This window comes from Pygocentrus nattereri, chromosome 30, assembly GCF_015220715.1.
Source record: "Pygocentrus nattereri isolate fPygNat1 chromosome 30, fPygNat1.pri, whole genome shotgun sequence".
NCBI lineage: Eukaryota > Metazoa > Chordata > Actinopteri > Characiformes > Serrasalmidae > Pygocentrus > Pygocentrus nattereri.
Window position 1 is genome coordinate 16,352,117 of NC_051240.1, and position 15,158 is coordinate 16,367,274.

Genomic DNA, 15,158 nt, shown 5'->3' on the forward strand with positions numbered 1-15,158 from the left:
GTTGTATTTGGGTTTGGTTCCAGGCCGGATGATGGCTCTGGTGTGCCGGTCTACTTACCCTACACGCTTCCCGTAAAGCTCCACTGAAGACACGCAAACGACACAAGATACAAAACACAGCGCTGTTTATTGGTAGAAAGCAAACAGTTCTTGGATGTGACTACGGATCAATGTGCACTTTACTTTTTGGCAACAAACGCCTCCAAGAGTTTAAACAGCCTGTCCTCCCTCGAAGCGGCTTCTCGATCCCTCCGCTCTTCCCTTTCTCTGTACTCTTTCTCTCTCCTCTCCTCTCGCGCCAGCAGCTCTCTCTCCCATCGCTCCTGTCTCGCAAGCATTTCTTGCTCCCTCCTTCTCTCTCTCTCCAGCGACTGCTTCTCTCGATCCTCCTCTCTCTTCATAGCCCGCCTCTCCCTTTCCTCCTCTCTGTCCACCGCCCGTCTCTCCCTCTCGTCCTCCCTCTCGGCCTCGCGCCTCTCTCGCTCCTCCTTCCTCCTCTCCAGCTCCTGCAGAGCTACTAGCAAGTACTGCTCCTTTCTCCTCTTGATGGGGGGAGCTTCCTGACCTGACGAGGACACCAGAACAGGCGAAGCGAAGTGGGTGGAGGCGCTGGATGGGCAGGAGAGAATGGATGGAGTGATGGTGATCTCACCACTCAAGGCCTGATCCATGATAGAGTACCACTTCCACTGAGAGGAGCAGGGGTCTCCTCCCAACATAGAGAGGCTTTTAATGTCCTGTAACAATGCATTGCGAGTAATTATTTTTAGAATTAGTCCTTTTATACACAAAAGCATTCATATCATGGAAAGAAATTAAGGATGCACTCTCTGCAGCGATTCTAAGCTATGGGAATTGTGGGCCGATACGAATGCGTTTAGAAATGTGAAAACTGGGACTACATCTAGAATTGTGGAGAAAAACGGAAGCGTGCTGGGGCCGTAACCCAGAGGACGATGGATTGAAACCATCCTCTGTTAGGAGGCAATTTCGGGGCAGTCGTGGAGGTTAGGGAACCAGCTTTGTGATCGGAAGGTCATTGGTTTGATCCTCTGAGCCGACATCACGTGACTGAAGTTAAGTGATACTTTTTTAATCCCACAACCGGGGAAATTCCACCTCTGCATTTAACCCATCCGTGAAGTGAAACACCACATACACACTAGTGAATAGACACACATACTAGGGGGCAGTGAGAACACTTGCCCGGAGCAGTGGGCAGCCCTATCCACGGCAGTTGGGGGTTAGGTGTCTTGCTCAAGGACACCTCAGTCATGGACCGTCAGTGCTGGGGTTCGAACCGGCAATCTTCCGGTCAGTTCCCTAACAAGAGGCCTAACCCCCATCTGCTCCGCGAATGCTGCGGATAGGGCTGCCCACCGCTCCGGGCAAATGTGCTCACTGCCCCCTAGTGTGTATGTTCCCTAGTGTATATGTGGTGTTTCACTGCACGGATGGGTTAAAATGCAGAGGTGGAATTTCCCCTTCGTGGGACTAATAAGGGTCTCTTAATTTCAGAAGTGTTATAAACGCAGTGAAATGGCAGGGGTACTCCAGGAGTGCAGTTAAGGAGGAATTCCACAATTTAAAAAAATTTTTTGCATAATTCAACTGCTCTTGTAAATGAACTTTAAAACTAGTTTGATGTGAAACACTCCACTCTAGAGAAACCTGAACTTTTTTACAGTGGTGGTGATGGGAACCAGACAGCTGAAGCATTTAAAGCCAATGAGATCTAGAAATATATAAATATATTAAATGGTTACAGAAAAAGTTGCCTGCGATGTTTTACTGAAGTTGGCATTTTTCAGGGAAATGTGGGGCCTTTTAGGGCAAAACTACTCAAATAAAACATTTTAAAGAAAACTCAGAAGACACAGACAACACAAGCATGTTCCCTGGTCGTGTGGTAGGAAATCCGACTTCACATCAACCCACACTGAATGACCTTGTTTACGTCTCAGTCATACAATTTTGCAGACATTTCAAAGTTCTCTGGAGTTCCTCTTTAAAAACAACTAGATGATTCAACGACGTATCTTATCTTCAGTAAAAGGCCTATAGGACAGTAGAGGTGACCTTACCTTATATTTCTGTCTGAGGTTCTCCCATTTCTTTTTCACCCATGCTGGCGTCACCTTACCCTCCAGGTCTTTCTCCTTGACAAACTGCCTGCCCAATCAGAAATCAATATTTTATTCCGCATGCCAGTAAACTGGTTAAAAATGTCCATAACTGACAAGGTCACTCACTCAAAGGCTCTCAGGGCAGTATTCCTCTTGCCCGTGAATAAGTTGCTATTGCTGACACGCCACACAATAAGGTCTGCTGTGTTGGCATCAGTCCCTACAAGCAGACTACAGCCTTCAGAGGTTTGGTTAACCAACATTTACACTCAAACACAGTCTGTGAAACAACATTAAGACTCTTTAGCGTGTTTAAGTAACGGCACTGAAGCTACTACAGACCCTTACTGCACCCCCATGAAGCTAAACGTATATAAACAGGAATACTCCAGAATAATGAGACGTGGAAAAGGTACAGAAAAGCTGTGTGGGAGTCAAAGGACAGGGTGGTGGCTCATCCTCAGCACTGCAGTGACACTGACGTGGTGGTGGTGTGTTAGTGTGTGTTGTGCTGGTACGAGTGGATCAGACACGGCAGTGCTGAGAATGACCCACCACCCAAATATTACCTGCTCTGTGAGGGTCCATGGGGGTCCTGACCACTGAAGAACAGGGTAACAGAGTATCAGAGAAACAGATGGACTACAGTCTGTAACTGTAGAACTACAGAGTGCAGCTATACAGTAAGTGGAGCTGATAAGATGGACAGTGAGTGCTGCTGTACCACTGAGAACTTCCCCGTTGTGGGACTAATGAAGGATCTGTCTTCGTATCTTATCTAAATGAAAATGAATGTAACTGAGTAAAAGCACAAGAACAGCATTCCAGTAACACTGGAGTAAAATCCAAGCCTTCTGGAATTCAGGGGCGCTCACTGCCACGTGATGCAGTCCTCTGTAGCACAGCTCTGCATCTATTTCCTTCCATCAAGCTTTTCTCACTACAATACCCAGCATGCATTGCACAAATGCATTACACAAACACGAGGACTGGGGTCACAGCCACTGACGCGGAGTCTAATAAACAAAGACGTCACATTCAGGCAGTAATTGTATTTTACTCCTCTCACTTTCAAGATCCGTCATCGGAAAGGGGCTTTCCTGGACGTTAAGACGGGAAATCTCATTCTAAGGACTAAAGAAGCTGCGACGGAGCGGCTGCACAACAGATGTAGCAGTGATTTTGTTTCCATAGCGCCTCTTCAGGTTTGGTAATGAAGTGCAAATGTTCATTTTCCACCCCTGAGAAACGCGCGGAGTTAAATCAAATGTATTGGTTGTTTATTCACTAAATGTGATTTAATAGTATTTGATTTATTTTAGTACCTGGTTGTATTAAAGTGTCAACCAGATACGCAGCTTTGTACGGAGCCCCGCTAGTGACACCCTGTATAAATGAACATAATGCGTGGCCACACCTTATTAACACGTAGGAACGAGATCCTAATGCATGGCCCTGACTTAGTAAAGCGTTGGAATGAGATGATTAAGTCGTGGCCATGACTTAGTAAGGTGTGGGAACGAGATTGCGGTTTACTAAGTCATGGCCATGCATTAGGATATAATTCCCACTCCTTACTATGTGGTGGCCATGCATTAGGATCTCGTCCCCACGCTTTACTAAGTCGTGGCCACGACTTTATCATCTCATTCCCACACCTTACTAAGTTGTGGCCATGAATTAGGATCTCATTCCCACTCCTTACTATGTGGTGACCATGCATTAGGATCTTGTTCTTATGCTTTACTAAGTCGTGGCTATGATTTAGGATCTCATTCGCACTCCTTACTACATGGTGGCCATGCATTAGGATCTCGTCCCCACGCTTTACTACGTTGTGGCCACGACTTTATCATCTCATTCCCACACCTTACTAAGTTGTGGCCATGCATTAGGATCTCATTCTCACTCCTTACTACGTGGTGGCCATGCATTAGTATCTCATCCCCACGCTTTACTAAGTCGTGGCATGACTTAATCATCTCATTCCCACACCTTACTAAGTTGTGGCCATGCATTAGGATCTCATTCTCACTCCTTACTACATTGTGGCCATGCATTAGGATCTCATCCCCACACTTTACTAAGTCGTGGCCACGACTTTATCATCTCATTCCCACACCTTACTAAGTTGTGGCCATGCATTAGGATCTCATACTCACTCCTTACTACATGGTGGCCATGCATTAGGATCTCATCCCCACACTTTACTAAGTCGTGGCTACGACTTAATCATCTCATTCCCACACCTTACTAAGTTGTGGCCATGCATTAGGATCTCGTCCCCACGCTTTACTAAGTCGTGGCCATGACTTAATCATCTCATTCCCACACCTTACTAAATCATTTTTATTTTTCCGGGATGTCACCAGCGGGGCTCCGTAGCTCAGTTCGAGCCTGAATACTGTAACATCGCGCACGTTCAATAAACGAGGCTGCAGCATCTCTGACTGACTGACCACCACTGACCACCACTGACCCAGAGCTGTGCGGCCGTTCAGCAGCGCTGCTCCGGCTCCTGCGTCTCTAATGCGGCGGCGCTTCAAACAAACCGACGCAGAAAAGCGGAGCGGAGTTTATTATTAACCGCACTGACAAGCAATCGGCCGAACCGGACCGAACCGGACCGGACCGGACCGCGCGGTCTTCAGCATGCGCCGCGGAGGCGTGAGTGAGGGGGGAACACCTACATTTAAAGTTCCCGATGGTTCCGACCTCCAGCGTCACTTCGACCTCGCTCTCCATCTTATTTCTGTTTGTTTTATTGTCTTTCTCAGGGCTCGTCTTCCAGCAGCCGGTGGAGGCGCAGCATCGCCCCCTGCAGGACGAAGAACTGGGGGAACTTCAGACCGTGTCCTCGGTCACAGTCATTTCTTTTCATTAAAAATAATGCGTGGCCACCACTTAGCAAAGCGTGGGAACGAGACCCTAATGCGTGGCCACGGCTTTGCTTAGTCATGGCCAAAACTCAGTCATCTCATTCCCATGCCTTAGGGCCACGCATTAGGGTCTCGTTACCACGTGTTAAGAAGGCGTAGCCGTGTATTATTTTTATGTATGCATGACGTCACCAGCGCGGCTCCGTGGGTTATTTCAGATTATACACGAAACTGCTGAATATTTGCCTCCAGCGCGCCAAAGGAACTGCAGCTGCGGTCAAGACCGCCCGGAATGTCCTCTAGATCTTGACGGCTTCTCGAGGGTTTGACGGGCTTGTTTTCTCGGAATCTTTAGCCCAGTATGTCACGTCATTTCTTCACAATCAGTTACTCACTTTACTTTCTCGCGGTGTCCACAAAAAGAGTCAAAACCATGTTACAATTCGCAATTATTCGAACATTTGTGTAGAATCTCTAGTCATTAAAAAATGAACGATTAATCGAAATTTCAAGAAATATTTTTTATATGTAAAAAAGGTCCCGCTTATATTTTGCTTTAATATGCTACCAAAAACAGAGCTGGAAGGGACTTTTGTGCGGCTACATGTTCCTTTTTTTCCAATTTCAGATTATTACAGTGTTGCATGTTGAGGGAACAACAACAACAATAATAATAATATTGCAAAAAAAAAAAATTAAGTTATTAATAAAATATATACATATAAAATAAAAATCGTTGATACATTTTTGTTATCAATTTATACAAATAAATACACGTATTATATTATATTGTATTATATTATATTTTATTATATTATCGAATTATTTAAACGCCGTCTATATGTTAACAACCTGTATTACAAAATAAAAGCACCACCTTGGCGTCGTCAGCATCAGTTAATCAGGCCTGCCGCGCTCTCTCCTCCGATCCGCCGCGGTCCAGAGAGCCGCAGCAGAGACGCTATAATATTTCAGTAATTACTGAAGTGTCTTTGGTCGCCAGGACCAGAGAGCATGTAGAGAGGAGATTCGCCACTCGGCAATGTCATCCGAGTGTCTCAAACGCTAGTGGGCGCTCCCGAGCGAGCCCAAAATGAATGGGTTGATATGGAGCGTCTGAGCAAAATCATAGTTTCCAAACGCTGAAACACTTTAAATTCCTAAGTTCCTAAAACACAGAACATCACAAAACACCGCCGCTGTTATGTCTCTAAGAGCTTTTAAACTCGTGCTATAGGAGTTTATTACGGCGGCTCATGCACATCCATGACGTCAGTGAGCGCGAACAGCCAATGAGCTGCTCCGCTCGCCCATCAATCATCCCGCTCTAGCAGTAAAGCCCGCCTCCTGCTGCACGAAACCCGTTTACTGTAGAAATAAAGGAAAGATACAGGTGTGATTTCTTTGTTTTTCAGTGGAACTCATCCTCCTGCTGTCTAAAATGAAGGGAAAGTTCTGGTTCAGTGATTAGAAACTATATTAACCTCGTTTTTAGCCGTTGGGCTCCATTCATTCCCCCTCATTCGGGAACTCGCTCTCGGGCGCCCTCTGCTGTTCAGCAGGCAGGCTCCTGGCCGAGACCACTAGGTGGCGCCAACAAAGCAAACCGAGCGGATGTGATGCGGCTAGGCAGGAGGCGCAGGGGGCTGTCACACGAAACTGTGTAGTCACTGTGCGGAGCATCTCGGGTCTGAAAGTATAAACATATTCTGTAAATATTTCTGTTTTTGGTTGGTTTCTCCATCGCCGCCGTCATGGTAAGATATTCCGTGTTTCCTTTGTGCTCAATAACGTTGACTAACTAGTCTAACGGCTCCTCGGATAGACTAGTTAGCTCAGTTAGCTCGTTGGCTAACAGCTCAGGCTGGACTGCAGCATCACGCTTTTAACGGTTTCTTGCCTTAGTTTCACCAAAATTAGACCAAGACCGGCTTTTCTCGCTATTATTGGCTATTATGGGCTATCATTGCAACATTACAGCGAATTAAACGTTACTAAGCCAGCCTCAGTCATGGTAGGTTAAGCCATCTGCGCTCGTTTGTTGTGAAAATGAAAGTGTTAGCTTAGCTTAGCTTAGCTATCTGACCAAGCTGGCTAACACAGCTACCCTACCTGGCCATGACTTACCTGTGCTCGGTAAACGAGTTCCCATCAGAGGTGGACAATTCAGGTCCAGAAAGTAAAAAAATCCTTCCCAGGATTTTGTTCCAACGGCCCGGCTTCTCTGGTTAGATCACACCACCAGAAAAGCTGTCCAGGCGGTTGGAACAAAATCCCGGGAAGGATTTCTACTTTCTGGACCTGGATTTCCCACCTCTGGTTCCCATTACATTAGTGAACTCAAAAACACTAACGGGTTTAACCAGAGTGGTTAAAATGATCAGAACTGTAAATTCCAGTTGAGCTAATGATTCAGCGTTATGCTTCCCACATACGGGTGTCTGCTATATGGCCCTATATGCACATGTATCATAAAGGGTCAGTTACATATTTCAAAATATTTACGTAATTTGAAAATGCATGCTGGCCTTTATGTCGTGTGTAAATTTCATGATGGATGGACCAAAATAACTGTCCAAAAATGACTTGGAGAGACCTCCTTTTCCTTCTCCTGTAAAGTTAGGATTTTGAAGATACAAGGTTTTTTTTTCCAACAACAGCGATATGTAGATGTGTGTAGATCTGCCCTATATATTGATCATGCATGTGCGGTGTGTCAGACACATGTGTCTGATGCACAGACTAAAAGATCAAAAAAAAAAAATCCAAATGAGCTACACCAGAAACATACATTCAATAAAAGCCGTCTGTTTTATAGTTTGAAGTTAGTGTGTATGAGTAGCATGTGACGTTTAGATATGAATTGTGTTTTCTATCGTGCATTCTTAAACATACATGTTACACATATATTTGTGTGTTGATAAATGGCTTAAATCAATGTCCCATATTTTAAAATGACCAACTTCAAATCAGCCAGCATATGTGACATGGTGGATATAAGGGAAATCTGTATATGCTAATATATGTAGTATATTTGAAATCCAGATATTGCCATATATATATATATATATATATATATGTGTGTGTGTGTGTATATGTATGTATATATATATATATATATATATATATATATATATATATATATATATATATATATATATATATATAATCTCACACACACACATATGCATGCACCAATGCAATGCAGTTTGATACCAATTCCTGGACAATACTTTTTCAATATCTTCTTTTAAACTACACACTGAAAGTGGGTGTTGCTTAAATCAGGAATGATTGTGAAGATAGACCACCCAGCTGTCCGGTCGGACACTGAAGGACAACTGACTGTCGAGCTCTCCTGCTGCCCACTTCAGACCAGCTGCCCGCGCCCCAGCTACCGCCACCTGCCCTGGACTAGCTGCTCACCCTACATTGAAGTTCTCATGAACTCCTAGCTATTCCTACTACTAATACTGCTATTAATATTAGTAGTATAATAACTCTGTAGGTAGTCTGACCAGAGGAGGACGGGTCCCCCCTTGTGAGCCTTGGTTCCTCCCAAGGTTTCATCCTCAGCTCTGAGGGAGGTTCTCCTTGTCACTGTCACCCCTGGCTTGCTCACCCGGGGGTTTTATATTCATGTTAAATCTCTGTCTTTACTGGAATTCTGTGAAGCTGCTTTGTGACAATAACTGCGGGCAGTCGTGGACTGGAGGTCAGGGAACCAGCCTCATGACCGGAAGGTTGCCGGTTCGATCCCCAGTGCCGACAGTCCATGACTGAGGTGTCCTTGAGCAAGACACCTAACCCCCAACTGCCCCCCGGGCACCATGGATAGGGCTGCTCACCGCTCCGGTCAAGTGTGCTCACTGCCTCCTAGTGTGTGTGTGTGTGCTCACTAGTCTGTATGTGGTGTTTCACTGCACGGATGGGTTAAATGCGGAGGTGAAATTTCCCTGTTGTGGGTCTAATAAGGGTCTCTTAATCTTAATCAGTTGTAAAAAGCGCTACAAATAAATTTGACTTGATTTGATAAAGAGCCGAAAACATTACTCGGTCATTCAAAGTATTATCAGCAGAGAAGCACAAATTCTGAAACAGAATTTATTCATGATGTGTTTATTAGTAGAGAGGCCAAGTGAAACGGATGGGGAATGTGATTTACACAGCCGGTCACTGGTGTAGATGCATGCTGATGCTAATAAGATGGAATATGAGTCGCTGGGATGTGATGAGGAAGGGAAATGAAGAGAGGCTATGGCAGGTCAGGCTACCTGTGTATTCAGATTTGGTCTAACCAGCTTTTTTCTCTTGCAGTCTATTATGTCATATAACGGAGGGGCCGTCATGGCAATGCGTGGGAAGGACTGTGTTGCAATCGCATCAGACCGGAGGTTCGGCGTCCAGGCACAGATGGTCACTACTGATTTTCAGAAGATCTTCCCCATGGGTGACAGACTCTACATCGGCCTGGCAGGACTGGCCACTGATGTGCAGACAGTGTAAGCAGGAGTTTGTCCAGACTCTCTTAACTTACGTTTAGACTCTTTTCTTTTGACATTACGTTAAAGAGCGGAAATCCACTGGTTTTGTGAAATTTCTGCTCAATTAAATTGTTGTGTTTTTAAACATGTGATGCACTGGTGCAGAAAGTGATTAAATAAAATGGTTATAAACGTGTTTGCCACAGTAATGGATGCATTGCAGCTTTAAATTATTATTATTATTATTATTTTATATAATACTATATATTGCTTCTGTTTCAGTCTCATCTACATCCTCACCTGAGGTTAATGTGCACAAGCCCAACCATTATGTATACTTTATGTATACATTATGTATACTACATTATGCATCCTCAGTCTTAATGTGGGGAGTTGACACTGCAGTGAAATCCAAGCTGGATAAATACATGTAGGGTGGAGAGTTTATGCAAGCGAGGTGTAGTAAAGAAAATCTGTTGTCAACGTTACATGTTGTCGCTGTCCAAAGAAACACACCAGGTGTGCTTTACGTTTTAATGATGAACGGACTAATAGAAATGCTCTAAAATCAGTTGGACAGGCGGATTGGTGCTGGGTCAGCAGTGATGCGGGCTCTTTACCGGTCTGTTGTGGTAAAGAAAGAGCTGAGCCATAAGGCAAGGCTCTCGATTTACTGGTCAATCTACGTTCCCACCCTCACCTGTGGTCATGAGCTTTGGGTAATGACCGAAAGAATAAGATCGCGAATACAAGCGGCCGAAATGAGTTTCCTCCGCAGGGTGTCTGGACTCTCCCTTAGAGATAGGGTGAGAAGTTCGGTCATCCGGGAGGGACTCGGAGTAGAGCCGCTGCTTCTCCCTGTCGAGAGGAGCCAGCTGAGGTGGTTCGGGCATCTGGTTAGGATGCCTCCTGGACGCCTCCCTTGGGAGGTGTCACAGGCAAGTCCACCCGAGAGGAGACCCCGGGGGAAGACCCAGGACACGCTGGCGTGACTATATTGCCCAGCTGGCCTGGGAGCGCCTCGGAACTTTGTTTTTTCAGCAATTATTCAGCAACTTTATGCAGCAAAAGTCCTTTTTAGTAGATCCTCCTCTGCTCCCAGCTGATGGGGATGCAGTGCTTAATGCAGAGAGAGGCAAATTTGAATTGGGAAATTTCACCTCAGATCTCAGTCTTGAATTTGTAACCTGTACTTCAGTTACAGACACACAGTAAATGAATAGAAACAAATATAGGCTATACATGTCTATCATACCATACCTAATTTAAATAGAGAGAGCTGTGCCTTGGTGCTTTGGTTATTTCAGACGTATCTGACCTGTCACTATTATTTTTTTCTTTCTCCATCAGATCCCAGAGGCTCAAATTCCGCCTGAACCTGTATGAGCTGAAAGAGGGTCGTCAGATCAAGCCTAAGACCTTCATGAGCATGGTGTCCAACCTGTTGTATGAGAGGAGGCAAGTATGAGGCTATCTGTCTTAAGCCAGGCGTACACTGTTTAAGATAAGATAAGTAAGATATCGCTGTTGTCAGAAGAAAACCTCGTATCTCCAAAATGAGAACTTTACAGCAGAAGGAAAAAACGCAGTGTGTTGTTTTGAATGAAACAGCTGTATTGTGGACAGAGCGTCTGCAGGGGCTGCGGGTCAGTGCGGCGTGAGCACCCATGTCGTGTCATGTCAGTCGGACCGAGTGTTTCCGTACGGTTTGAGTACATAAACCGCAGGATGTGTCCGAACACGAGGGGCGATTCAAACGTACAACATGAGTCACCAAAGAACAAGATCTCTAAAATCATACACTGTCTGTCTGGCTCTAGACATGAAATCATCCAAGTGATGTTTATTAACAGCTGTTAAAACTAATAATGACCTAAGCCTTTTATTTCTTCAGCCCTGCATAGATGTTTTGCTATAGAAAAGTTCTGTTAACACTGTCTCACCAGCCACTTTATTAGGTACACCTTGCTAGTAAAAGGTTGGACCCCCTTTTGCCTTCAGAACTAATTCTTCATGGCAGACTTTCAACAAGGTGTTGGAAACGTTCCTCAGAGATTTTGGTTGGTTATTTGAGTTCCTGTTGCCTTTCTATCATCTGGAACCAGTCTGCCCATTCTCCTCTGACCTCTCACATCAACAAGGCATTTTCGTCCACACAACTGACCGCTCACTGGATATTTGCTCTTTTTCGGACCGTTCTCTGTAAACCCTAGAGATGGTTGTGTGTGAAAATCCCAGTAGATCAGCAGTTTCTGAAATACTCAGACCAGCCCGTCTGGCACCAACAACCACGCCATGTTCAAAGTCCCTTAAATCCCCTTTCTTCCCCGTTCTGATGCTCGGTCAGCACTTCAGCAGGTTGTCTTGACCACCTCTACATGCCTAAATGCACTGAGTTGCAGCTGTGTGATTGGCTGATTAGCTATTTGTGTTAACAAGCAACTGAACAACTGAACTGTACCTGTGTATGTAAGCTTTAAATAATCCTGACTTTCCTGTATTAGGTTTGGACCCTACTACATCGAGCCTGTGATTGCTGGCCTGGACCCAAAAACCTTTGAGCCTTTCATCTGCTCTTTGGACCTGATTGGGTGCCCCATGGTAACAGAAGATTTTGTGGTCAGTGGCACTTGCTCAGAGCAGATGTACGGCATGTGTGAGTCGCTATGGGAACCGAACATGGTGAGTGGAGGATGTTAACATCCATAACAGCGTTTATACTTATTGTTTTTATATTCATTAAGATTGAATCTTTTCTCTCTGCTCTGCGTTCTGATGTGTTCTCTGCCGGTTATTGTCCTGTTCAGGAGCCAGATGCCCTGTTTGAGACCATTTCACAGGCAATGCTGAATGCTGTAGATAGAGATGCTGTTTCTGGTATGGGTGTTATAGTCCATGTCATGTGAGTATCGCTCGTCTGCCTTTGTTTTTGTTCCTCGTTGAACCTGCTGGCCCTCTCGGTGCTTGGTTTAGCACAGCTGGGAGGCATAAGCCAAAATCCAGCTTGATTACCTTTAGGCCTGTCATGATTATGAAATTTTAGCTGACCATTAATTGACTATAAATAATTGCAATTAACAAGTTGTCTTTTCTTGTTCATTCAATGCATCTGTTAGTTACAGGCCAAATGAGGTCAACTGGCCTTACTGGCTGTCTTGATTCCCTCTGTGTTTACTCTGTAGATGACACTGTTTGTAGTGTTGAATGCCAATGGTGGATGCACACTCACAAATATCGGCAGTTACACAAAATCATGTGTAAAGTCAAACACATCTTATGTTATTTCATGAAAGAAACTGCTGGCATACAACATTAGAATTAACTACACAGCTAATAAATGAGTAAACGTTATTCATGCTGCCCTCTAAATATGTGCCAACTTAGACGTTTTTGTTTTCATAAGCCCCTAATTAATCTCAGTTAATGCATTTACTGCTTTCTTTCATTTACATGTATTTGCCTCTCATAGTTAATACTGTAGTACTGTCAAATTGGTGCAATACTCCCAATTCACATTTTGTATTAGACAAGCTAAAGGCAAGTATTACACAAGCTGTTATTGGTTTCATTCTAAAGTGCATTATAGACCATGATGTGATGGCTTTGGGCTTCACGCATGCAAGATGCAAGGGGGGTGTGTGTGTGTGTACATACAAAATCATACTTCCAGTATTAGATACTTGTGTTCAAAACCAACATCTGGTGTAACTGTTGTGTCTGTTTTCTTTTCCCCAGTGAGAAAGATAAGATCACCACGCGAACCCTGAAGGCCAGGATGGACTAGAGAAACTGCTACTGATTTCCCTCTTTCGACTCTTCTTTTTGTACTGCAATACATTACAATTCTGGTCCATTAGTAGTTCTTTTTAACACAATACTCAATAAATTGATCTAGTTATTGATTTTGTGCAGCAGTATTTTTTTTTTTTGTCTTTTTAGTTTTTTTTTTTTGTTTGTTTTTTTTTAACGTGCAAACACGTTTCCATTGCTTCCATTGACTCACATTAAAAGCAAAGTAGTTTTTTTCCTTCCCATCAACGGTTTGGAGATGTGAGGTTTTATTCTGACAACAGCATGATGTTTAACGTGACCTTGGACCCATCACTATTTGTATTTCTTGGCCTTCCTGTGTAAAATGATAAAATTGTAAGTCGCTCTGGATAAGACCGTCAGCCAAATGCCATAAATGTAAATGTAGTCAGAGGGGTGGTGCTACATGGCTCTGACTTTGAACTGATTCGGTGGAATAATCCACATTACAGAGTAGTTTGGTACTTAAAAGCCAATCAGAAACAACAGATCAGACGTTATGGTTTTGTAATACTAACCGCTTTAAGAAATGTATTTCTGTAGCCTGTATACGGCTTCGTCTGCCGTTTATTGGAGTTTAAAAGGCAAGTGCACCGGGTCACATTGGTTTCTGGTCAAGTTTTAGTGCTTAGTTTCACCTGATGCCCTCTGAGGGCACATCTAAGGAGGGCTTGCTCAAATAGTACTGGAGCAGGTGGCAGATGTACATATCCAGTAGGATTGTGTGCACATGAGTTGTTTGGGTAGAGGAGCCGTTATCATAAGAACTAAATAGTGCACCGTAGAGGGAGTAGAGGGACATTTGAATTTCTGCCCAAAACCAGCTTCAACACAGGAAGGCCTTGTTAATAAACTGACTGTTGGGATCAGTCGTGCTGGCACAAGTAAAACTAATGTTTGGTTCGGGTGAAGGGGAGCTGACTTAGTCCATTGAAATTAAATGGGCCGGAATGTGTTTGGCAACTGAATCTCTGTGGCCTGAAACGTCACTAATGAATTCTGAATCATATGGCCTGCGAGTCGATGCCAAAAGGAATCATTTCTCCTATTCCAGGCGTTCGAGAATCCAGAGTCGACTCTAAAGCTTGCGGACTCGATTCATCAAAGTGACGAATGAGTTTCCTGGTACCGGCGTGTAAAAGGAGCGTGTCGGTGTGTGTGTGCAAGAGAGAGAGAAAATACACCCTTTCCCCAATAAAGTTCTTGTAATTAAACAACGTCACCAGTGTCCAAACATCTGTAAACTTGAAGGAGTCGATTCTACAGAGTAGACTCGGCCCTTGTCAGCTCATTGAATTTAGCCAGAGTTAACTCCTTGAAATATTACTATACTATAATATCACTATTGTGCTCTGCTGTTTCTCTGTGTCGTTTCGAATCTCTGTGGTTTTTGTTTTTGAGGTTATTACGTGGAATCGACTGCCGTCAGTGGAGTCGGAATCGGAGTCGACTCCGAAATTTCCGGACTGGCCCGTTGAATCAAACCAGAGCCGGTTTATGAGGAGCCTGGCCACAGAGCTTGTTAAAGAGGAGAGTCATCACTCTGCAATGTCTTTCGGGTTTCTCAATCGCTAGGGGGCGCTCCCGATTGAGTCCAAAATAAACGGGTTGATACGGAGCATCTGAGCAAAAAACATTTTATAAATGCTGAAACATTCTTAGCGTAAAATACCTGCGATCATTTCCTCACACACGGTATATTATCAAACACTTCAACACTGCTGTGATATTTTTAAGAGCTTTTAAACTCGAGTTATAGGAGATTAAAACTGTGCCTTGCGTATGTTCATGACGTCAGTGAGCGCGAACAGCCAATGAGCTGCTCCGCTCGCCCATCAATCATCCCGCTCTAGCAGTAA

At 44.3% G+C, this 15,158-nt stretch overlaps 2 protein-coding genes across 5 annotated transcripts; one reads left to right on the forward strand and one right to left on the reverse strand.

Annotated features, from left to right (window-relative positions):
• Nucleotides 1-108: 108 nt before the first annotated feature.
• On the reverse strand, nt 109-7,255 carry si:ch73-193c12.2 (putative uncharacterized protein DDB_G0271982). 4 transcript variants are annotated; one of them, XM_037536436.1, is made up of 5 exons: nt 7,133-7,172; nt 2,696-2,728; nt 2,253-2,346; nt 2,085-2,172; nt 109-737 (listed from the first exon to the last, which is right to left on the reverse strand). In XM_037536436.1, exons 1-5 carry the CDS (start codon nt 7,155-7,157, stop codon nt 180-182), a joined length of 798 nt encoding a protein of 265 aa, XP_037392333.1. In that variant the 5' UTR covers nt 7,158-7,172; the 3' UTR covers nt 109-179. The 4 variants fall into 4 exon arrangements, with proteins under 4 accessions (XP_037392333.1, XP_017570395.1, XP_037392335.1 ...); XM_017714906.2 differs by lacking the exon at nt 7,133-7,172 and adding an exon at nt 4,817-5,020; XM_037536438.1 differs by lacking the exon at nt 2,696-2,728 and having other exon boundaries at nt 7,133-7,255.
• On the forward strand, nt 6,605-13,392 carry psmb3 (proteasome 20S subunit beta 3). Its single transcript, XM_017714952.2, has 6 exons — nt 6,605-6,762; nt 9,323-9,507; nt 10,840-10,947; nt 11,994-12,171; nt 12,297-12,391; nt 13,225-13,392. Exons 1-6 carry the CDS (start codon nt 6,760-6,762, stop codon nt 13,271-13,273), a joined length of 618 nt encoding a protein of 205 aa, XP_017570441.1. The 5' UTR covers nt 6,605-6,759; the 3' UTR covers nt 13,274-13,392.
• Nucleotides 13,393-15,158: the final 1,766 nt, after the last annotated feature.

Coding starts and splice junctions, on each gene's coding strand:
- si:ch73-193c12.2 (XM_017714906.2), bottom strand. CDS start 4,871: ATGGAGAGCGAGGTCGAAGTGACGCTGGAGGTCGGAACCATCGGGAAC. Junction 2,729..4,816: donor AACCATCGGGAACTTTAAAT/GTAGGTGTTCCC, acceptor CCTGTTCTTCAG/TGGTCAGGACCCCCATGGAC. Junction 2,347..2,695: donor CATGGACCCTCACAGAGCAG/GTAATATTTGGG, acceptor GTCTGCTTGTAG/GGACTGATGCCAACACAGCA.
- psmb3 (XM_017714952.2), top strand. Junction 9,508..10,839: donor GCCACTGATGTGCAGACAGT/GTAAGCAGGAGT, acceptor TTTCTCCATCAG/ATCCCAGAGGCTCAAATTCC. Junction 10,948..11,993: donor AACCTGTTGTATGAGAGGAG/GCAAGTATGAGG, acceptor TTCCTGTATTAG/GTTTGGACCCTACTACATCG.